Consider the following 25498-nt stretch of genomic DNA (forward strand, 5'->3'; position numbering starts at 1 on the left):
TGAATGTACGTGTGCTTAGTTTCTGTGCTGTGCTGTGTACGTAGAGGCCTTGTGACCGGATATTTTCACATATAAAAAGTCATACTAAATGTCGAAATGATGCATACATGTGTGTGTATATATATATATAACACAGCGTTTGGTTGCAGTTCAGGTTGTCATGGCAACTGGTATGAAGATGGATGTCTTCTGAGATGTTGCTCCGTGTACTTTAAAAATATATTTACCGACGTTTCAGGTAGTAAGCTCCTCTGAAACTGTGTGAGTATCAACCAGAGTACACGGTACTACGTCCTAGACGACAGCCATCTTAATATTTTTGTGTTCGTTCAAGTGTTAGGGTCAGGAAGTTATTAACTAAGGAAAACACGGACTGAGGATGTTTGAGGACAAATGTTGAGGAGAATATTTAGTTGTCAGGAGAAAATAAAATGAGGATAGAAACAATTACATAATTGCGAGTTTGCAATCTTTATTTAATAGTGTTAGAGTGCTAGAGAGATAGGCTGATTGAATTGCCCCAGGACGTTGTCAGTATCGTAGTTCTGTGATCTAGTGATGGTGCGTTTTGCTGCGATAAGCTCAGGGGATAACGATAAAGTATTTGCTTTTTACGTAAGAATCTCGCCATAGACTGTATCTCTTTGGCCACTTTCATTGGAACCTTCTGCTGTGGGCGTTACTATTCATTTCCAATTATCCAATTTCCTATTCTTTGAGGCTTCAGATGAGTGTGTGTGAATCCCATTCCAATCTTCCGTGCCCATGCTTCGGTGCATCTCTGAAATACTATTATATTGAGCTTCAATCTGCTGCCCGAACTCAATTAATATCGTAAGTGGTGGATCATTTAGCCTCGTTTTACTTCGACAGTGTACACGAAAAAAGTTAAAGATGAGATGAAACGGTCTAATCTGTGTCGCCTTTTAGTAGACTTAAGTGTGTGTTCGAATTTTTTATTTGGTTAATTGTGGGTTACGTATAAAAGAGGAAAATGTCCACCAACTCTGTTACGTACACAGTTTCTCAACTCGGTTTCCTTCATACGAATATGGCCTAGCCGTACGTTGCGGTGTGCAGTGCTATAGTGGACCAAGTGTCTTCATACACACTTTATCTTTACTGTAAGTAAGGTGCCCGACTAACTGTGCTGTGTAGGATCTTTCTAGAGAAGTTGATAATTGATAGCAGATCAAATAATTTTCAGGCGTAATGGAATTCGAAAGTTCATTACAACATTTACTAAACCATGTCACTTTACCATGTCCTGATCAAGCTGAACCCGATTCACATCCTAACAGCCTCTTTATCTAAGATCGATTTCACTTGTTTCGACTTATTCGGTTGTCCCTCAGGTGCCTGAACTTTTGTACTTTTTCCTAATTTATACGCCTACTAGATGTACCGGTAATCTCGTCCCTGTTTTAGTTATTCAATGTTACGAGAGCAGTAAAAACTAATACTCTTCTCGTTATGTAATTTTCTGGAGCAATTTGTACGTCATCTTTTGTATTTAAATACAGCATGTCATTCTCGGCTGTTTTTTAAACACCCTCAGTCTGGTCAGGTTTGAGGTTCTTTCGTTGACGAGTGTGAAGACGGATGTCTTCTGGGAGGTAGCGCCGTATAGTATTGTAGATGTTTACCGACGTTTCAGAGGTCTTTTCTTCCTATATCATCAGTATGCTACATCCCAGAAGACAGCCATCTTTATCATCAATCTGTTATCTTCCCCTAAAGTGAGAGAGAGTTTCATAGTAATTTCTTATTTTATATTCATTTGTTTTTAAAGCCTCGTTTTGATATTAAGTTTCAGTGCGCTATGCTTCGCGGGTTACATTTAATTTCGCTATGGTCTCCTTCTTTATATGCTTAAAAATGCACATATACTGGTTTCTGCTTCTCTAAATATTTTTGACAATAGAATATGGTTGTTCCTTGTGCCATTTATGCAGTAACTTCGAGCAGACGATGATGCGTAATACCCTCCTCCCGTCCAACATATTTGCTTCCAACATTTCAGTAGGCGTTGTTATGGTCCGAGCTATGTTATTATCCCCAATAGGGTTCGGTTGTTCTAAAGCTCTTTTAATTATTTTTAATATTGTTTTCTTTTTGAAAACTCATTTTTGCTTCGTCTCTCTCTCTCTCTCTCTGCGTTCAAGCAACTTTTGATATCGGGAAGAGAAAATAGAATATTTACTACATGACGTACTGTTAAATGGAATGACTCCTTAATGAAGTTCGGATACAACACACGTAGACCCAGGAACATAAGAAGAAGTGAATTCTGAAGAGTGGGGGGGGGGGGGGGGGGGGGTTGTACGGGAAAATCAGAATAAAAAGTGAGAATAAATGAGACTTGAAAGACGCTGCAGCACTTTGAAGATAATCTGCTTACACCGATAATGGAGGACTGTGATGGCAGTAGCTCCATTCTGCAGGCTACTCCGTAAAATTCTAAATTACGAAACTGAAATAGCGTTTGGTTATTATTGTTATTAATTAATTTCACCGTTTCATAGGATGATAAGTTCTAAGATGCGTAGACTGACGCTTAAAATCGAATAAACCATTAAAACGTAGCGCTCATTTTTAGAAAGTGCATGAAGTGAACACGTAATGGGTAGGTCGAGACAAAGTAGGAATATGAGACGTTACTAGCGTAACACGCATTTGGATGTGGGATTTATTTAATTGGGAAATCAGAGGAACTTACTTGAAAGAATAAACGTTGATGGGAAGATTATTATAAGGGATTTTTACGAAATAGAACATATGAATGCGGTTTGGATTTATTTTGTTCCGAATCGGGACCAGTCGCTGTTCTTTTGAACACTTTAATGAACATAGGATTTCGGATCCTGAGACGGTCTCGTACCTGGTTGAAATGATAGTTCTCAAACGTTATTTAATAGAATATTTTGTGCTTTCTTGGAATATTCTTTTTTCGCATGTCCTTTTCCCTAAGCACCAAGTCATGAATAGGCTATCTGTTGAAATAAGGCGTCACATGAAGATTTCTGTCTTCTGGGTTGTTGCGCTGTGAGCGATGAATTCATCGCCCTGATGACGGAGGCAGTATGAACTCTGAAACGTTGGTAAACATCGACCAGACTACACAGCGCAACAACCCAGAAGACAGAAATCTTCATACTCACCGCTGTGAAAACCCAAAATCTTACATAAGGCTTCACATATTCTGAAAATCGGCACCAATCTAGGTGGAAAATAGGTCTCAGTTGGTTAAAAGACTGTGTGGATTTCGCTCTTTGGTTTCTTTTTTTATGTATGTTTCTTCAGTCCTTTGGTTTTTAGCACGTAAATTATAAACAGAAACAAATAGAAAATGCTGACAGTAAGTTGTCATGAAAATATTCTATTCATTCGTTATTAAATTTTGTTGTGAAATGGTTTAAGCAAACGTATTGCTATAGCTCTGTGAACAACTTAGTTCTGTGGTTACATGTGTGCTGCAAAGTATAAAAATACCTTCTGTTTGCGTAAGACCCATGAGGTAATTGCACAGGATTTCATTTATTACGTATGTACTTTGCTGTAAGGGCAGCTGCTAAACGTCTCGTACGGCAGAGACAAGAGATTAATGAATGATTGTCGACGACAGACTGGGCATTTCCAACGGCCAATCACTTCAACATTCACTGGGTATTTAATTAATATTTGTCCTAGATCGGATTCGTTTTATTTGTTTGCTTGCTGGTGGAGAACAAAATCCCATGTTTTGGTGACGTTCTCGAAGAGTAAAAGGTAGATCGTAGACGGGGAAGGAGTAGTGACACAATCTTACATGGTGCCATCGGGGAATGCAGTGCTGCTAGGTTCTTGTAGCTCGGACAGTCGCGGATACATCCAAATGGTCACGGACAGTCAGGTAAGATTGGTAGGGTTTACACCAAGTGAAAGGGCACATATTTTTAAAAGATTTTTTGTGGTTCCACTTTCCACACTGTCCTTATGATTACTTGCAGCGGATGCAAACAGAGATTTACACTGTTCAGGGCCTGACCCACGGGCTTTGTCTCTGACTGGGCCTGGTAATGTTTGGTTTCGGGCCTGGCTCAAATGATATCACTCGAAAATTTATTTGGGCTGGCATGAAAGGAGGTGGGGCTTGGGTGAGTTGTCGGTGCCATATTTTAAGATAAACGTCGAGTTCGGGCTGCTTCGGATCAAATGGTCCTAAAGTCAGGCTGAGTAAAATTATGAAATTTCGGCTCGTGCAGATTTGTAGATGCAACTCTGATGTTTAAAAACTTCTGACACTAGTTATTCATAATTATTTACTCTTGTAAGTTGTAGAAATCACGATGTTGAGTATACTTTTCCGACATCTTAATGATATAGACCTTATGTAAAATATTTTGTATGATGAACTGGTTTCGAGGCGAACGGTGATGCGTTTCTATTTGATCCTTGTGTGGGTTATGTTCTGGGCCAGAATTGCTCATTCAGAATAATGACTACACAACGGGATGGGCGACCGACCGGGACTAGGTTTTCAGCAGGGAAGGATTTTTGTCTTAGCCACAATGTCCATACGGTCTCCTATCCAATGGTCACTGCGATTTTTGTGTAGTGGTAAAGAGGCCGGAGCGTGAAGCTAACCAGTTACCCCCATCTAGTGCCCAGATTCAGAATGCGTAAAAGTATAACCTACGTCTACTTTCTCATAAGTCTGCTTGGTTCTTACTTGAACATTAGAATTTTACATTTGACTTATTGCTCTTATATGCGCTGAAATGCAGTTAGCCTATCAGGTTTCAGTGGCGCTGTGTGAAGCCGTGTTAAAATCAATTCAGTAGTTTCCGGCGTGAAATATATGAACTGTCGGCCTTACATTACGTTTTCATTACACTTTTATTTCATCCATTTTGTTCAAAGAGCGAATAAAAATAATCTGTTTGAAAGTACTGAGTCATTCTACGTCCAGCTCGGTATGAAAATATTGCAATGGGCTGTCATACACGATTGGTCAAACTGTCGTAATGCGGACGGACACAGACGTAATCATGCCGACATCGACTGTGTACAGCTTCTTTCGTTTTTGTTATCTGAAAGAGAAATTTATTTATTATTTTTTTTTCGGGACAACGAAGCGTCACATATTACACTCGGTATTAAGAGCTAGCCACCGGCGCTCACATTAACACACCGGTGTGTAAGCAGGTGGCAGTCAACACATGTTCCGCCACTATTGTAGCAGGTCCTAGTTCTGTGTGTAGTTCTCGGGCCGGTCCGCTTCCAGTGAGGTAGAAGGACATCTATCTCCTTGAATTCCTTCCATACTTCTGTTGCGGGTTTGCGTTACGTAAACCTGACCTACAGAGCTACAGCTTCAGTTCTTGTACGGAAATATCTGTTGTTAGGAGATAACTTCAAGGAAACTGGAATACAACAGAAAACCTGCCAGCAGCTGCTTGGCGGACGATTCCAGCAATATTTCCAATAACATCTGTATAAAAGACCGGTTGAAACGTGTAACATACGCTGAAAAGGCATAAAGCCTGTCTGCTGAGTTGTTCTCATGAGACAAATGTCTGAATTGCAGTTACATCACTCATATGCATTGCGTTTCTTGGCTTAAAAGAAATATAACCTGTCTGTTGAGTGTTCTAATGGGACAGTTGCAGTAACGGTGTCTCTGTACGTTGCTTTTCATTGCTGTTACGGAGTTCAGGCAATTTCACTTAGTTGGTGTTGTGAGTCAGTTACGTTGAATGCAGTAAAATGTGTTTGTATTCAATTTTTTTCTTTTGCAACTGATTTATAGTGAAATTATAGCTAATATTTTATTAAACTGCTTGAATAAACGGATTTTAGCAGCCATTATTCCATCACGTAACTTTTATGTACTTTAACTTTGAAATGTTTTGATTTCAGACTAATTTAAGATATAATGTAGTGACGATATATAGTGACGTTCTGTTCTACTGGAATACTTCTATGGCAGACTCACAACGAGATTCTGTTAGCGAAAGAAATGTTATGATTGGGCAACTTGTAAAAAAGCAGCAGAATAATGTAAATGATGTGCAAAAATAATAAAAATATGCTGCATGAATAATTATAATAATATTTATATTAAATGTGAACGTTGATTATCAGAATTTTAAGCAGGTTCTTCACGTATTTTACAAATGTGTTCTTTCCTAATTTGCATTCCTCATTGGCCTTATATTCATTAAATGCTATTACAAATGAATCACTTTGTATGCTTCTCTTTTCCGCAATGTTCTGAACTCTGTGGCAGCAGGGACTACAAGTTTTGTGTCATATACCAATATAAAAGTCTTATTGATGATAAGGTAAATTACTCAAATATATACTGTAACGTAAAAGTCCCATTTTGTCTGTATATGCGTCATAATTTCAACCTTATAAGACCTATAGCCTATTTTATGTCATCGGCAGATTTAAATACGAGCAGACGTTATTCAGAAAATCTTTAGTTCGATTCAAGCTTGATTAAAGTATATATTATATTTGAATGAAATTATATTCGAACGATAAACCTTGATGTATATTCTGACACTGTATCTAGAAATCAGTTCTGTAATTTCGTAAATAATACATTTGAGTTGATGTACTAAGTAAATCATCCGCAGAAAGTGCATAGTCATAAGTAGATTCAAAAGAAACTGTAAGACGTTGAACTATAAAGTAATAGCAACAATATTATTAAAAAAAACATAGAACATTTAGGTGCTTTTTAAAAGAGCAGCTTTAGTAAGTTGAAAGTAGCAATAATTTAGAAAATAAATTATGAGAAAATAATGAACTAGAATCACACTGCATTCGGTCCAGCCCAGAATTAAAATCAAAATGACTATGGTGTATGTGTACAGTCAAAATATGTGTGCCTTCCAAAGTTTCAGGTGAAGGAAAGTTAGTTTGTGGTTTTAGCGTGGAATTTTCTGGTTTTGCAGGTGAGATTGTAACGCGCCAGCCCTTGGATCGCGAAACGAAGGGTGTGTACGAGATTGTGGCGGAGGCTCGAGACCAGGGCGTACCGCCTCGCAGCGCCCGTGTTGCTGTCCGTGTAGCTGTCACGGACGTCAATGACAACTCACCAGAACTGGTCGATCCTCAAGAAGACGTCATCAGTGTCCGGGAAGAGCAGCCTCCAGGAACGGAAGTAGTGCGTGTCCGCGCTGTCGACAGAGACGAAGGAAATAACGCCACCGTTTCTTATTCTATCCTGAAAGGACGAGACTCCGATGGCTACGGAGTGTTCGCTGTTGACCCTGTGTCAGGGTTAGTTCGTACGCGGACCGTGTTGGATCATGAAGACAGAGCCATCTACCGGCTGGCTGTTGCTGCTACTGACAGCGGGAAACCACCGAGGCAGACTGTTCGACTGCTCAGGGTCGAAGTTCTCGACTTGAATGACAATCGACCGACATTTACAAGTTCTAGCCTCGTCTTTAGGGCAAGTACTATTTCACACTCTTAGCATGTTTTTTTTCATGAAATGTATGTATACATAACTCTTTCACTTTTAACATCCTTGAGTTTAATCAAATCTTCTCGGGCAATCAGCCGCGCCAACTGGCTACCGTAGTAAGTCGATGTTTCGGGAACCAACTCTGTCCCCATCAAGAGGGTTCTGATGTGACTGGATACCTCGGAAGTCGCCTGTGTATATACCTGGTTTTCGAAACATCGGTTTACTACGGTAATCAGTTGACGCGGCTGATTGCCCGAGAAGATTTTATTGATTGTACTCGCCGCGAAAGTCTCAAATCCTATAGCCTTGAGTTTACCAAAATTGATTTTATAGAAGCAGTGTTGAGGGTGTGTGCTGGATTCTACTGGCTCAAGACAAGAGGCAGTAACAGGCTCTTGTAAATGTAGTAACAAACGTTCGGGTTTCACAAAAGGGGGATAATTTGTTGACCAGCTGAACAGCTATCAGCTTTTGAGGAAGGGCTCTGCTCAGAGTATTTAGTTGAGCACCTCAGATCTAAAATCGGTCATTTACAACTACTTTATTTATGTTATATTTATTCAGAGGAGAATTGTTCCGGTCAATTTTGAACCATCCTCAGGCCGAAACATGTCGCCTTAGAATAAAAAGGCGGAAAATCCCATTTGTTTCGAAAAAGTCTGCTCTTACATTTACACATTTCCTTTTTCTTTCGAAATTTCGACGCAACGTTATACTTTAGTTTGCCCGCGCGTTCCGATCGGCGTCGGTCAGCGAATGAATGAAGAGAGTTAAGACGCAAGGTGTAGGGCAGAAAATCTTTCGGCGAAACGCAGTTTGTGGTTAGTTTACAGCTTTCGGGTTCGAAATCTCTGCCCTCTAAATTTTAATTTTTTGGCACACCAAAACCTGATAATCACGTACTTATATTCGACAGCGAGTTGATGGTTGCTGTCAGATATTCCTGACACCGCTGGAAGAATCGAATGTGTACTACAATCGATGACAAGACGTGGTGAGTGCTGCGTCCAAGCTAACGGAGTTGATTTTGGGCACTTGTTTTGACATTTCGGAAACTCATGGTGAACAGTTTCAGGACTTAACAATGAAATTTCCGCTACGAGCTCAGAGGAGAAGCAATGCCATAACCTATATCCCATCATATATTTTTGGAAAAGAAAAGAGACGTTTGGCTTAACTTTGAAATTAGGCTTTTCCTGGCCAGTGATTACATGAAATTTTCTTCTTTTTTCCGATCATATCGATATTGAGTGAATAATACGATCTATGAATTTCGTCATCACGTGACATTCTTATTTCTCCATGTTAATTCCCTCAGTACTGTGTTGTAGACGTTTATATTAATTAAAATTTAACTGTAATAAATTAACAGTTCATCTGTAAATGTTTTATCGCTTTCTTTGTCTAAAAGTCAGATAATATTCTGCAGGATTTGTGGTATTTTACGGCAGCAAGGACCTCTGAAACGTCGGTAAATTTCTACCAGACTACACGGCTCAACAGCCCAGAAGCCAGCCGTCTTCAGAGAGTATTCTGTTGTAATTACTTTAATGGTGTGAACTCTGAATATTTGGCCATAACAGTGACGTTTTGCAGATATGCTTGGAGTGAAGGGCGTAGTCCCTCTCAGCGCCATGTACCCAAGACTCCGCAGTGACTTGCCAACACATCATTTCCTTGGAAAACATTTCTTTAATCCATCACTTTTTGTTTTAGTCACATTTAAGGCATTCTTCTCTGCCCATTTCACACCGGTTCATTAAGAGTGATTTTGACAGGAGGCAATTATTGCATGTCTATAAAAATGTTTTAACGTCTTCAGACCATGTGTCAAAAATTCGTCATTCGCTTCTTGTTTTTTAATTCTCATCGTAACTTTATTTCTTTGTTTTTACTTTTACCAAATAGTATCGCTGAAAATGCTGTTCGCTAACAAACTAAAGCATGCTCTTAGGTTTCATTCAAGAACGTACCCAGTAATTCCTGAGTTGGGCTACTTTTTTTCTGTCTTCTTCGAATCCTCTGAAGCTCCTTTACCTTACGTCTTCGTCTTGTTTTCTCTTCTGCTTCCGGAATCCCGTTTACCCGGTTGGGTCAGATTTCTGGCGACCACAATGAAACTTCCCCGGATGCCAGACAATTGACACTATCCTCATGATATAATTATCCTAATCTTACCCTTGAAGTAACAAAAAAGTAATTGTTTCTCTCATTCTTCGTTGGTCTCTCACATTAATGAAGAACGCGAATGAGAGTGTTAGAGGGAGGAGGAGGAGGAGAATATTTAGAGTTAATAGAATTTAAGTGACAGAACCTGAAGAAAACTGCAGGAAAGGAGCTTATTATTTGTACCGTTCGCATATATTATTAGGATATTCAAATCATGTAGAAGAGATGGGAGGAACATGTAGCATGCGAGACGAAAATGACATATTTGAATTGTTGTTAACTAATTATAGTTTATATTAACGATGTTTTTTCAGTACTCACAATTTTTGTCAGAGAAATGCATCACTTAGAACAGGTGTGGACATGTTTTTTTTTATATTCTTGGGTCTAGTTGATTATTTCGGAGTTACTGAGAGCCTGAGAAATTCGCGAGATATTTCTTTTAAATAAGTACAAGTTATTCAAAGTGACTTTATAACCATGATTTATAGTTACACCATAATGCATGGAAACTGGAGAATTTAAGTTCTTATTGAAGTTCCTCGAATGAAAATATATAAATTCAGTACATTAATGTATGTAATAGGAATATTGTTGGAAATATTTATATGGACTGCCCTTTTTTGTGTTTGCAATAATTGTTCTATATTATATGAGACAGAGTAAACAGTTAATAAAGGACCTTTTTAATTATTGTACCTGAATATCGCCGAGTCCGGGCCCAGTCTTCCGTCAGCTAAACCCTCCACTTCTGATTCAGAGTATAACTCTGTAATGCTAATTGCATTAACACTTTGTCTTTCAGGTAAAAGAGGATGTGAGAGTTGGTCACATTGTCGGTACAGTGGCAGCAACGGATTCCGGAGACGGAGAAAATCTAGTCACAGGGAGAATTGGCAGTCATGTGACTTACACTCTGACAGCTCTCATGCCCGGGAGCCACTCTGGTCACCATAACAACCAGGTTGGGTCTGAAGTATCTGTAGGCGCCTTTGACATCGATAGAAGTTCAGGTTCTCTGGTAGTGGCACGTGAGTTGGACCGCGAAATTCAGTCGGAGTATCGGCTTGAAGTCCGTGCTTTGGATACCAGTGCCAGCAACAACCCCCAGAGCAGTGCCGTCTCTGTCCGTGTTGACGTTGCAGATGTGAATGACAATGCTCCGCACTGGGCTGAAGATCCGGTCAGCATTCCTATACCAGAGGACACCCCTGTTGGTTCTGTCGTGTGGAACTTCACAGCGTCTGATACCGATGCGGGCTCCAACGCCGAAGTGCGTTACAGCCTCGTCAAACAGTGGCCAAACACTACCAGAACTCCTACGTTCACAGTGGACCCCCTGACTGGTACCTTGACTCTAAATGCAGACCTTGACTATGAGACTCTTCCTGAATACACTTTGGTCATCCGAGCCACCGACCAGCCGTCAAACAAGACAGAGAAGTTGAGCACGTCTGTGACGGCCCGAGTGATGGTGACAGATTCCAATGACAACGCTCCAGTGTTTATGTCACCCGCGTCCTCATCCGTGTTTCTAAGTGACAGTGCTACCGTCGGCTCGACTTTATGTCACGTGATAGCTGTTGATCGTGATTCTGGTGAAAATGGTCGTGTGACTTATGTGATAGCCGGTGGAAATCAGGAGGGCAAGTTTGCTCTAAGTTACGATACAGGAGTGTTGACCTTAGCAAGGCCACTTGTGTCTGTGGATGCCCCTGGTAACAGAAGGGGAAGTGGTACAAGTGTTGGTGGTGGGAGATACATCCTCAACGTAACAGCCAGTGACCACGGCTCACCTACCCCCCGATATGCCACCAAGGCAATTCACCTAATTGTGCAGGGCACGAAGGAGAATCCACCGCGGTTCCTCCACTCCCTGTACCACGCGAATGTTTCTGAAGATGCTGCTGCCGGAAGCTACGTCACCAAGGTGTTGGCCAGGTCTGCGTTGTCCGAGTCTGGTAAGTGCATGAATCGTGTTCATGTAAGACCATTGATAATTTACTAATATTTAATTTAGCACTTCAGTTTAAGCAGCTATAGGAGAATAAATAAATTGACATTTGTTACACACACGCAAAATTTTTACTCTTTATGTTGAGTTGCCCTGATACAACCTGTGAGACGAGAATGTCCATATTAGTGACACTGTACCGAAAACAAGAAACAAAGAGCGATACCATTTGTCTTCTAGTGTTACTGCCGAGATCTCGTGAGAATTACATCGCTACATTAAAGTTCTGAGAACATTTTATTCTAGAGAAATTAATTGATCGGTGATAAATCGCACAGATCACTGGTTAGCAGTATCTCGTGGTGGTGTGACGATTGCACGTTGTCCACTCTCGATTTCTCCCTGTCGCTGGAAACTGTCTGAAAACAACCCCATCGCATCGCGGGATTCGGCCTCTTGATGCAGTGCATGAAAACGTGATGGCAGTATCAAGTGATACCACAGCGTTGTCCCTTAGGGCGATAAGCTGGGACCGCCCTTTGGTCTGTCTCCACGCACTTACTTCATCGTCACGTGAATTTTTGCGGTTAGGACTGTAAAACATGTTTTTTATTGTGTTCCAAAGAATTTTAGTAATTTATTATAAAAGAAGACACAAAGCTCCACTGTTTGCACGAAGTTCTTTGGCTCCCGCTCTGAAGTCGCTGTAGCCTCAGGACGAATCTTCTAAGTTAACCATGTGACATGGTACCAATTATCAGCCGAAACAAGAATGCAATGGTGTACTCTTTGTGTGGAGTACACCAACATTTCATACGCGTTCTTTGAACCGTAGGTCGTTCTTGTACTGATGTTATCAGAAGGCGATGTCGTGTCTTTGGTAATTCTTACACTAATGTAATTCCAGGTCGTTTTGAGTAATAATGCTTTATCAACAACGGGATCTAGTCACGTTGATGTACAACAGTAGGTTGTTGCGACACACAGACGGTGCTCTTCGTTAATGCTAGAGCGTAAAGAATTCCAGAAACGCACACGATTGACTTAGGTTCCGAAAACTGATTTGTGTTTACTCATCGAATCTCCTGACACTGAATTATCGACTTTGAAAATTGTACAAGTACAATACTTTATATTTCAAAAGAGTTAAGGCCAGGTGATGAAACCATAACAAGTGTAGACTGAGTTATTGTGAACCTAGAAACGTGACAGTGATTCAAGGTAACAAACCACAATGTAACAGGAAGTAGTGTGGTATATAAGACGTTAAATTCTAAGTTTAGCAGGAAAGACAGTTTTCAATGTAAAGATTTTACTAATTTTAGTAAATTTTAATAACTTATAACTAATCAAACATGTTTTATAAGATAGTATTGGAGAATATTATAAAACTTTAAATTTATAAAAAGTAAATACAAAGAAGAGGTAAGGAGGTTTAACGAAATGTGATTTGTCGTGAAAGAAGAAAGATTATGGTCCAATAAAAACAGAAACATCTGTGTGTTTAATAAGACAGAGATTAAAAGAATTATTTACATACGTAATAAATTTTCGCTGCACCAAAAACATGCCCCATCATGCTATGTTTTCAGCCGAACAATACAGATTACTTTCTTTTCCAATTTCCTTTTAATAGGGTGTGATCATTTCACTTCGTGCTACAGTATTTCAAACTGAGCGCTGTAAAGTTCAGTATCTGGATAAATACATACACGTGTTTGCCGGCCTTTACTATTATTTATATTTGTGTGTATAACCTCATCGCATCTCATTAGTAAAATCAGGAGTCTATGTATTATCATTTGTATGAGGTAATTATTTGAATAGTTTACGTTTAGAATCATTTCTAAGGGATTTTCAAATCCCGCTGAGAGTAGGCATGTTAGATTTTACGTTTTGAAATGACAAATGACAAACATATTTAAAAATTCCTGCAACTTTTACGGATTTGTTATATATTACCGTAAGTACACAAGGTTTTGATAACGTGTTGGTACTTTCTTAGAAGCAGAACAAACTTTTTAAATTGTTTCTGTATGTGTTCATATAAAGACGCGACTTTAAATCTGTTTTGGCTTACTACAAAACAGCTAAAACAAAACAGAATACAGCTTCTCTGATTTAGTATTAAAAAACAAACAAACAAACAAAGCAGCAACTTCTTGTTACGAGTCTTTAACGCGCTAAATCCGGAGATCAGGTAACATGGTTTTTAGCCTCGCAGTGCAATTAGGCCTATACTTCGTTAACAAAAGAAACTGAACGTAATTTTTTTGAGGTCACTTCTTGGCCTTGTGATTAATATTAAATTCATTAGTTGGATAAGAGAAAGAACCCCTTAACATCATGCCCTTGTACCAAAACTATGTACAAAGCATGGGAGGAGAAGGGGCATTGGAAATACTCGATAGTGTATCCGTGTAGTATTATGTGTACACGTATAAGAGATATGGCAACATTGCGTCAAGAGAAACTTCTCTTTTGCCGCCGAAAGATAATTACCTGGTATTAAATATGGCTGCCTTTAGCTGCTGGATCAACAGCTGAGCTTTAATTGCGTTCTCTCGAGAATAGATGGACTGCTGGCTTCCTCGTACACATATTTGACCATTGGCCCACTCGCGTTGTTATTGAAGTAAGCGCCCTGTTCTTTCAACTACAGCTGCATAATACAACAAGAATGTGGTTTTGTGGCCCACAAAATGAAGAAACGTCATAGCAGTGATCTACATTACAGATATTCTACGTTATTTGATTTTTGTGAACGCTTGTAAAACTTGAAGATTTCTGTCTTCTGGGTTGTTGCGCCGTATAGTCTGGTCGATGTTTACCAACGTCTCAGAGGTCATACTGCCTCCGGACGGAACAACCCAGAAGACGGAAATCTTCATACTCATCGCTGTGAAAACCTCAAATCTTACATTTTCCGATATCCTTCGGCTATAAAGTATTTCACCACGCATCTTGTAGTTTGCCCTGTTGGTGGAGTTCTGTTTCTGATATATTTTGAGGATTTTTTTTCGCATTTCTTTCTTACTGTGTCTTAAAGTTGCTTTTTCATATTTTTAGATTTATCACGTGACTATACGGTAAATGCGTCATCTGCCTTAAAGCCACATTTTGAGTCTCATGTCAACTCTGTTCTGGTGCAACCTTTCCGAAAATTTCCATGTATGTATATGTTGCTTATGAATGAAGGCAGTGATGAACCCGTTCCCATTCCGTCTGATTGTTAGTAGAACTCGTCATTGACTTGACGTATGCCGTCTTTAAGCATGTATATATATAAGTTCCATTATTTCATCCAAGCTGAGGGATGGTCGTTCATCTAAGTTCTCGTTGTCTTCAGGACCTTTTGCACCATGGACTGGAATATTTGATAACTGGCAACCGATGTCGGAGGTCACCGTGGCGACATTTTGTTCTAGTTTGAGATTCTATACCTTAATGATGAAGTGTTCAGAATTCTTTACGAATGAGCCCGTGCCCCTGCTGAAGTGAATAGGTGTTTCGCCAGTCGTTGTCACGGGGAATTTCTTATGCTGTCTGTTGACCGTAGAGAAATTTCATTTTTGTCTACCTCATGCCGACCTTACAGGTGTAGTGATTTGTTTATAAGATTATTAGATTATTAAAATCCTCTTTTAATTTACATTTTAATATAATTTTAATATATTCATAATAAATTTTATAAGCCTGTTTACATAGTTTAACATTTCAGTCACGCATTTAAGTCTCCAAAAATTACTAGTAACACATTTATCCCACTGTTTTTTGTATGCAAAATGTTTTACCTCCATGTCATTCATACGTCGCGACTTCACATTATGGGCCGTTAGGTTAGGTCACCAGGATTATTCCTTACTTAAAATTAGCCGATTTTACTGCAAGATGTCCGCTGAGTATTTAAAGCATTTTATTCGAAAGTGTAATGTCTGTTTCTCTGATATTTCTCGGAAAAACATATCATGAAATGTGGTGATAATAATAAGCTTATATTTTATTTGATCATGACTCAACGGCAATGCATTGCGTGCAGACAGCTACGTATTTAGATTGCACAAGCAGAAAGGATAATAATTCCAGGCTCATGTACGTCTTGAGTTGTAGAATGATAGTTCTTTTTGACCAAGTAATTTTTCATAGCTCTGGAAAAACTAGTTTTCATGGGGAAGGGGGGATACTAGTAAATGTCGTAGAACTTTTTCTTCTTCTAAAATTAATATCTCTGCGCGAATGGTCGTGACGATGTCATTTTAACACAACATTTCTTCGCTGGTCTCCATTAAATAAAAATTTTTCGTTTTGTAAGAACATGGGAGAAGAGATATATGTGTATTAATGGATCACTCTAGTAAACTGAAAGAGGGAGAAATTGTCTCTCTTACCAAAAGGAAGGTTACGATGTGGTAGTCTAGGTTAGATACTGAAAGTTTTACTTTTGCTGTATCTTGTTGTTTTCTGTCTAAAGTGGTAAAGATTAAGACATATGCGACTATGGCTTTACCTGTTACTTTATTTTCCTGCTGAGTGTGAAACTAGGATGTTCACTCTAATGGTGGATCGTCGATTCAGAATAATTGAAAAAAGTTTCTGAGAGGAATATTTGAACCCAAGAAAGACAAAATAGAACGTGACTGCTAAAGACGCATGAGGGATTCCACAATTTATTAATGTTATACGAATTAAATCAAGAAGTAGCCTATTAAATGATCGGCCGGTATGCAGGATAGAGCAATAGACTGATATAAAATCCAGTTAGAACATCTCAAAGAAAGTGGCATAGGAGAAGAGGGACGTTTATATTTAAATAGAGCTTCTGGAAACAGGTTCTAAAGATGGGCTCTAATTGCGAATTTTTAATACGATCATGAATCTTAGCCTTCATAAAGACATTTAATTTAGTGACCACCGGAATTACTATTCAGGTTTCAAGGGAAGTCCGTACTTGGAAAATTTATTTACTTGGGTGAAAATATCGTTCAATAATCAACCTGACACTACGAACGACATGAAGTGACGTGTATATTGAGCTTACGCAGTTTTAAACTCGTCCTTTTATAAAATTGAAATTGTGAGTTTGTATGAATGTCCGCTTACAGCTCGAGAACGGATACGTCGATTTGCACCAAACTTAGCCTACTTTTTCTTCGAGACCCAGAAGACATTTTAGAAAAGCGAAAACTCCTTAAAACTGACCAGAGTTCCGAGTCGTAGTGAAGGCAGTTTCTGTAGTTCGGAAACTAAACGCGGTAGAATAATGGCGTCAAGACCGAAGTTGTTTCTTTCGACGAGAGATCACAGGAACAAAGGTCATGAACAAAGGAATCTGCCCTTATTTTCTGTTCCGGGAACAATGTTGAGTTTGGAGATTTTTTTCATATGATTTTCAGCGATACATATCAGATGACGAGGCGTACGGAAAGCTTTTGGGAAGTAAAGAGTGATAAGAAATGCGAGCATTTGTCGAATTTCTCCGCAGTAACACTGAGAGCACACTGTTAGTTATGTTGTGGACGTGCTGAGCATCACCTTTACCCTACGAAGACTGATCATGTTAGTTGACTCCCCCCGTATAGTACGGGATCTGTTATGTTCGAATTTTATCTCGCCGATTGCCTTTTCTGAGGTTGCTACCGGATTTCTTCAGGTAATCAGAAAGTTATGCTTCATTTCCTTAAAAGGTGACCACCGTTTCCTTAGACATCCAGTCCAAGTAATCAAGACAAATATTCTTCCATTCTACAATATGTAACGTTTTGAGTTAAAAATACATAGTTATATAGCCTACACCACCAATCTGACTGCGTGTATCAGAGTCCTCCTCAGTAGCTGATGGTCACTCAACTTGGGGGAAAAGCCACAGTTTGTGGAATCCAGAGAAATGTTACAATGCCTCATACTGATCTTGATGAATCCAGTGCAGGACTTCATACCTCATAACTTACAGATCCATTTTAATATTATCTTCCCTTCTACGCTTAGGTAGACGGTTACGGGTAGTTTCCCCTCTTCAGTTTTCTGACAAAATTTTTGTATGTTTCTCCTCTCTCTCTCTCTCTCTCTCTCCCTCTCCCTCTCCCCCTCTCCCTCCCTCCCCAATGCGTGCTGCATGTCCCGTCCATCGTATGTCCTTACCTTATTCACCGTAGTAATATATCGTGAAAAGTACAACGCGTGAAGTTTTTCATTGATTAATCAAGTACAATTTTAGTTTTTGGTTCGCATTGAACACATAGATGAATGTGTGTCGGCTTGCTGAAGTAGACGATATTTCAGCTACCCAGCCTGAGTAGAACCACGGTACTCCGTTTTACAAACCTGTGCATTCACTGATACAGGCATTGTTTGCACCAGTCTGAGACAACCAGTTTTGTAGAATTTTACAAGAGATCAATTAATCTTTTAATGTAGGATGGACTGTAAGTTATTTTGTCATCTCCATTGTTCATATGTGACACTAATTAGCTTTCAATCAGTTGTTAGTTCGAACTGATTTTCCTTTCTCCTTTGTCGGTTTCGTTAAGTTATTTGTTCGCAATTCTAAATAGCTAGAATATAATTTTTGTTCAACCACTTCTTTCATTGAAGTAAAACAAATTTCCGGCTATCGTATAACGAATATGTACAGCTTCCCCCCTCCCCTAAGTGCTAGTGCACAACCATTCCACTGTTCGGGACGCAACAAACTGACAGTCAGTGTAAAAATTAATTTAATTATAAAATAAGAAAAATAATAATACATTCTGGAAAAAAATTCTGTTATTCATTTCAAAATGTGTTATTATACTGCCCCGTGGTTTGTCTGGATGTGAACGTAATTTCCCATTTAGAAGGTTGATATGTGGCGCTGTGGCAGGAATTTCGTCTTTTTCGCCTGCTTATAGCCATTCCACCATTACTCCATACTCGAATATAATCACCCCACGAGCTATGTGAAATCCCTGACCGAGCATAAATTTTTACGTCTATTCTATGTCATTGGCTTTGTCTATGATTAGAAATTGGCTGGTCTGGGAGTAAAGATCATTTTGCTTACATGGCAGTGTCCTGCCTTCCCACCTCTGTTTTTGAGCTACAATGCGTCACTCGTCCTCCTTCTTGTTTGAATATTATAATAGAAATCTTTGCAGTGTACAGACTCACAGTAGTGGCATTAAAACATGTGTATGCGTTTTTCGCTCGATGTTCATGAAGAATCACATACATTTGTGCGTACATACATATATGGGCTACTTCTTTGACAAGGCGAGCTTTCTGTACTCCTCAAATTCATTGTTTTTGTTTTGAGTTATATTAAGTATGACGTAGCTTTAATTGAAATTTAATTTTCTTTACCGCACTTTTTTAGCATTAAGAGATTGGAAAAACATAGGCCTACTTCATTTTAAAACATTCTTTCAAATGCTTTTATTCATATTTTACATAATTTGTTAATGTCGAACGTTTCTAATTTTTCTTTATATCCATCCAGTTTCAGTTTCGTATTACGTTTAAATATAATTTTATTTGTTTGATTTTACACAAATATATTCTTACAAAGCTAATCACCCCTCTCAAAGTACACAGTGATTCAAAAGTCACGCAACCACTATTAAAATATTTATTGCTCGTTGCAGTTCAGTACAATTCGATTAGACCAATAAACACACATTATCGGCGAGACTCTACAAGAGCCTACAGGGAACACGTCGTGTTATAACCTGCTCGCGTGAGCCCGTGCAACAATTGTTCATTGTTGAACAATGCCTGACATCTCGTTCTTACTTAACACGCCAGTATGAGTTTAGGATTACAGGTACCGATTCTCCTGTACCAAGCAAATCGACAGTATGCCCTCTGATAATATGGACGATATCCGTCAAAATTTATTACGCTCTCCACTAGTGTCGCTGAGAATTTTTTTTTCACAGTGGGTTATCCTATGGAAGTGTACAAATAGATCATGTTTCAGGAATGGGTTACGTGACTCTTCGATCGTTGTATTTTTCGTTCAGTTTGTTACATATTCTCTTCGTGGAAGTATGTTTCAAATTAATAACACGAGTCTTAACGAGATGTATATTAGAAAGTTTTGCGCCAATTTATTTACAATAAACTGTTTATTATCAAATAATTAAAGTTAGTTTGAGATATAAACCAAAGTTATTTTCGCCCTACAACTTTAACCATAGAACCATAATGTCATATTCCGTCTAAACCCGTTCACTAATTTTAGAGATGAAACAGTCTAATGGGGGGGGGGGAGATAGAGGGTTAAGCGAGATCTCTCAGTTATGCGCTCATTTTATGTACTTTGCATTAGAAAAAGAATAATAAGAAATAAACAATGCGACAGAGAGTTAAGTCGTTTGAAGAATTTATTAATATGTTTTCTTTGCCATGTGTCCCTTTAGCATTAAAATATCAGATGCCTGTGTTTGGTCACAATGGAACTATATATCATGTGTTCCGAAAAGATGTAAACCTCCGCCTCTATTAACGTAACTAAAATACGCTGTGGACGACCGAACTGATGACTCTTCCAAACAAAATTTGAACACAATGACCAAAATTTCGTATTGGGTTGTGAGACAGCGTGTCCCGGATCTGCACCAGGCTAACAATAATAAGCAGGGGCTACATTATTTTAAATCTTTACATTGGTCTTCTCAGAGACTGTTGCGGGTTTTCATAAATCAGAAGTGATCACTGAATGCATGCATAATGGTCCTGGCTCGCCTCTACCATTCTTCGATCTGAACATCAAGTGTTTTGTACCTGTTGGAGTGTAATTCATTGGATTAAACATATTTTACAAAAAAATCATTAGGCGCTAATTTACGTAGCTTATTTGACTTAATTTCCATATTTTTCAATACGTTTCTTTTATTTTTATAAAGCTAATCACGCTGCATAAAATTAAAAATTTGATTTTTATTGCATTTTGTTAAAACATAACTCAAGAATATTTCGAACACCATACGTGAGTCTCAATTATATCTGTGAAAATGGTAGCGTTCTTTGATACTGCGTCATATAGTCAAGTTGCAGTTGGCCGACGTCTCATTGGTGCTTACTGCCTCATTCATCAGGGCAATGCCCTGATGCGGTAAACACCTACGAAGTGTCGGTAAGTTAAGAAAGAACATATAGGAATGGACGAGAAAAAGACAGGGAGAATCGGAGAATAGAAGTAAGAAAAATAATTAGGAAGATACAAAAATATATCCAGTGTTTGTCTACACTTAAAATTTATCCTGTAATACAGCTTAGACGTCATGCCTTAGAACAAGCCCTCTTAGGAAATCTAGAAAAAAAGCATTTATCGATATTAAACGGTCCCTAGTTTCAAAGAATATCATAGTCATAGACTGATATTTTCACCGTTTATAACAATCAGCAGTGTGAAGAAAATTAGGTTTGCTATACACATGCTATGTAATCTCTTATTTACTCAGTCGGAAAAGTAGCAGAACAAATATCTTGTGAAGAATTGTTGTGTAATCGAGGCGCAAACAGTAATAGTTGAATATTGTGGTTACTTAACTCATCGTCCAATCAAGATCCTTTGCAGAGTAGCTAATTTAACGTTTTCACAGTGCAGGTTCTACGTTTGTAATGCAACTCATAATCACTGCCATTATCATTTAATGACGCTTCCCGGAGACTGACTCGTTCAAACCACTGCACCTCCCTGTCGTGCAACAAGAAGTTGTGTAAATAACTTACGATGACTACTTCTCTTCAAATGTTTTGGTTTCCACGGTGAGGCTAGCAAGAACTGTGAATTAATAATTATGCTCTTTAGTAGCTTACTTCTTACATAATTTCTGCTAGAACACAGTCTGACTAAATAAATGTGTCAGATATACCATTTCAAGTTTTATACCGTCTCCATGGCTGGATTAATTTAGATGCAAACAATGTTTCATGAAGAGGCCTGAGGACGAAGATGGCTGTCTTCTGGGTTGTTAGTCTGGAAGACGTTTACCAATGTTTCAGAGTCCTTGCGATGAGTTTTCGCACCGATGATGGAGGCAGCGAGGACCTCTGAGACTCTGGTAAAACTCTGCCAGACTACTACATGCCACATTTAATTATTCTTTATCAAGTGACGCTATTATTCCTGCACTGTGACAAATTCGCTTACTTCTTTTGATATTATTGTAAAAAAGTCATGAGAAAATCCTTACTGTTTGAAAGCCCAAAAGCACGATTTTACACATTAAAACTATTGAATTAAAATGAATTCAGACTATGCGGAATACCTGTTGGGAAGTTCTGGTCACATTATTGCTTTGGCCTTCGTTGAGGTATATGAATTACAGATATTTTATACATATATATTTGCTGAATTTATTAGCCGATTAAGGAATATCATATATAACAGATAGATAATAAGTCGTGAATATATGGTTGGACGAATACAATTATTGCTATTATCTTTCAAAGTAATATAAACACTGAGATTTTGTTAGGTTATCACTAGGGTTTGATCAGAATGATTAATGATCCTTGACTTTTCCTTGTAAATTTGATCTTCTACAAAGACTGGTCAAGACGTTTCTCACCTTCCAAGAAATCCGAAGTCTCATTGCCGAGTCAACAAGCATCTGCCGTCTCTCGCTATGCTATGCTATGCAATTTGAATACAATACACATTCAGATGCTTTGTTTCTGCATGGTAAATTCAGTACCATTCACTCATTAGATTTAAGTCTCGTAAATGATATCTTCTATTCTGGCATTTGATCTTCTATTTACGTATATGTGCGCGTATCTCATCTCCCTGACGCGTGCTAATATCTCGTCCGTCTCCATCCCTTGATTTAACCAGCCAAATATCTGGTAAATAGTGAAATTATAAAACTTCTTGTTAGTTTTTATCATCCTTTTACTTATTTCTTAGCCTTAAATATTATCCAATTCATTTTGCTCTTTCTTTATGGGTGAGTCAATGTTTCCCTTCCTCATAAAACATGTAAAATTATACTTTATTTACAATAATCCTTTAGTTTACGTTTGTATTTAGGTCGTGGAAAGATAATAGTTTCAGTAGTAAATTGTATGAAATTTTCCCACATTTAATTTTCTCATAATTTCATCTTCAATGTGCTTTAGTCGGTCATTTATGTAGTACAAGTTTGGAATCGCAAACCCTGACGTAAGTTCTTGATTTATATTATATGAGATATTATATTTGCATACACTTGGCAGGCAGTAAACTAATTTGTACAATAGTAAGCAATTCATACTTAACTAATCCATTCACAGAAAGAATTATTTATTATGGTTTTTTTATTACGTGTCAGTGTAACCGTGGAAGAGAATGGGCCAGATGCGTCGTAGAACAGCGCAGCAACATATACCTTGTTACTGTATTTATTGTACTGTGATAACAAACTGGAAGTGTATTGTGTTCGTATTGTTCCCTGACCCTCATATTCATGGCAATGCTGTAGTTAGATTTCCACGCATTTCCGCCCATTTGAAGCGCACAGTCAGAAAAATATCAAATGTGTTGTTCACATCTGATAGTTCGTTTTAATTAATGACGTTTTCCAAACACGAGCAAGCTCATCAGTCAGGATTTGTTTCTTGCATCACTGATTTTCGATTGCATATGTGCGTGCGAAAAATAAGACATATGAAGCAGATACTGGTCTGAAAACACCAGAGGAAAAAAACCACTTGAAAGACCTGGAAATACTTGTGACAATAAGCAGGTTTTCGAGAATCGGTATTAGCAGTTTCTAACTTGATTTAATTAAGATGGCTGTCTTCTGGGTTTTGTACTAGTCTGGTGGATGTTTACCGACGTTTCAAAGGTGCTTGATGCCGCTATCTTTAGTTATTTCCTTGATGATGGCAGGAACAAGCATCTCTGAGACGTCGGTAAAGTTCTACCTGACTGCATGGCGCGACAACCCAGAAGATAAGCCGTGAGAACCTGATTTTTCTTTGGATTGAGTTGATAAACTACAGGGTTCATGGTAAGACTTTTGAGAAAAGTGTGTCCGTTTTCTGAAAAAAATGTTATTCCTTTAAATCAGAGATTATTCTGACCTCTTGATATGTACCAACTGTTTAAGAAAAACTCTGAAATTGGTTCATTCATTTAAATGTCTATAGTAGTTTAGGAGTTATCATTAATTAGATTACCTTTAGTTACAGTGTTAGTTATTCATACTTGTTTTGCATGAAGTTCACATTTTCAACATCCCTTTTCTTAAGCGACAATGCTGATGTCGTATCATTGTGGTCAACAGGCAACCTGACGTACCACATTCCAACCGGGATAGCTGATGATCGGTTCTCCGTTGATCCCCACACGGGTGTTGTAACCGTGACGGCACCTTTGGACCGGGAGACCCAGGAGAGTTATATGGTTCCTGTTTATGTGACGTCACCACCCCGCCGGCCTGGGTCGCCGCAGTTCGACGTGACCACTGTTGCTGTCAGGGTGATCGACGTAAATGATCATGCTCCAGAGTTCAAACCTGGGACCTGCTACAATGTGGCCGTACCAGAAAACAGTGATCTGGCCGTTATTCACACTGTAGTCGCTACCGACCTGGACAGCGGGGCCAACGGAGAAGTCACGTACAGCATATCGGGTGAGTAAAACCATGCATTGTTCACAGTAAGTTTCCTGATAAAGTTAAACGCAACTGCCACTTCAGTCTTCTGGCTGGAACTGCACGATACACCGCCGAAGGGTACGACATACAACAGTTGCGTTCAACTTTGTCAGTGTACGCTCTGTACTAAATGCTATATACTTTTATATCACAACGCAGGAAAATACACGCGCACATCTGTCTTGTCACTAACAACGAAGCTGTCTGCATATCAGACAAAACAACTTTTTGTCAGCATTGTACCATTCTTCGTAACAGATGCAACCGCCCTTACAGGTTGGTATTGCAGCCGGGTTCGTTATCGACACAAGCCGTGGAGGAAAACCTAAACCGCCACTCGAACTTCCACTGAAGTTATAACTCCTGTTACTCACATAAAGTTTCAAAAGTATTTGAACAAAACATGTTGATAATGATCCATGAAGTTATATCTCTTTCTTAATTATTTTATCTCTTGGCCAATATTGAATCTGTCAGCGTAACCGACACTCATATTTGGCACTCTAATATGCAGCCCAATGTCCAAATTTTTGGCAGCTGATGAACCTGTACGCGTAACGTACATAACATAGTTTGGTACTGCAGGTAACTCATGCTGCCCTCACATTTTTGTTTAAATCAATCCATTGACCTCAACGTTTAATTCTGCTTGATATTTTTGGAAGGTTTGAGCATTTATTTCTCCGCGTTATATTGTAGAGCTATTTCCAAGTAACCAGTAAACGCCATGGGGTAAAGCTCTTGTTAAGAAGCTTGCAGTCGTTCAGTTGGTGAAAAAATTGAACACCCCCTTTTTGGAACGCGAAGGTCTATTCCATTTTCCACCAGCGCCTACTACTAACCCACTGCTAGGCCAGTTTAATCCAGTCAACATTCTCAGTTTCATTTAAGGTCATTATTTATGATTGTGTACACATTCCTTCATGTCCACGTGCTTGCTACACGTAACCATTCTTGATTGTGTCACACTGTTCTTATTTGGCGAAGATTAACAATTATGAAGGACCTCCCTATGCATGAGAACTAATATATAAGTAGATATAAAATGTTATATTATATCCGGTATTTTTGTGTGTAGAGTTTGCATAACAATATCGAGTGTTCTTTCAATAGTAAGAGTAAAAAAAATGTGAAAGGTGAGGTGAATTCCTTAACACCGGCTTCGTAGTGGCGCGTCCTCGAATATGAAACGACACGCAATACCTGGGTTGATCAAGTGTCGAGGAGAAGAAAAATACCGTGAACTGTGATGAAATATATCAGAAACACGCATCGCGCCTGATT

At 38.8% G+C, this 25498-nt stretch overlaps 1 protein-coding gene across 2 annotated transcripts in view; it reads left to right on the plus strand.

Annotated features, from left to right (window-relative positions):
* ds (dachsous cadherin-related 1) overlaps positions 1–25498 on the plus strand; it is a 430815-nt gene that overhangs the window by 370773 nt on the left and 34544 nt on the right. For both annotated transcript variants that reach the window (XM_087351708.1, XM_087351709.1), the window contains exons 8-10: positions 6948–7450; positions 10443–11598; positions 23843–24190. In XM_087351708.1, the coding sequence (XP_087207834.1) occupies positions 6948–7450; positions 10443–11598; positions 23843–24190 (2007 nt within the window). The remainder of the gene's footprint in view (positions 1–6947; positions 7451–10442; positions 11599–23842; positions 24191–25498) is intronic.

This window comes from Zootermopsis nevadensis, unplaced genomic scaffold, assembly GCF_977971745.1.
Source record: "Zootermopsis nevadensis isolate Lab colony 2312 unplaced genomic scaffold, Znev_1.0 Znev_ptg000020l, whole genome shotgun sequence".
NCBI lineage: Eukaryota > Metazoa > Arthropoda > Insecta > Blattodea > Termopsidae > Zootermopsis > Zootermopsis nevadensis.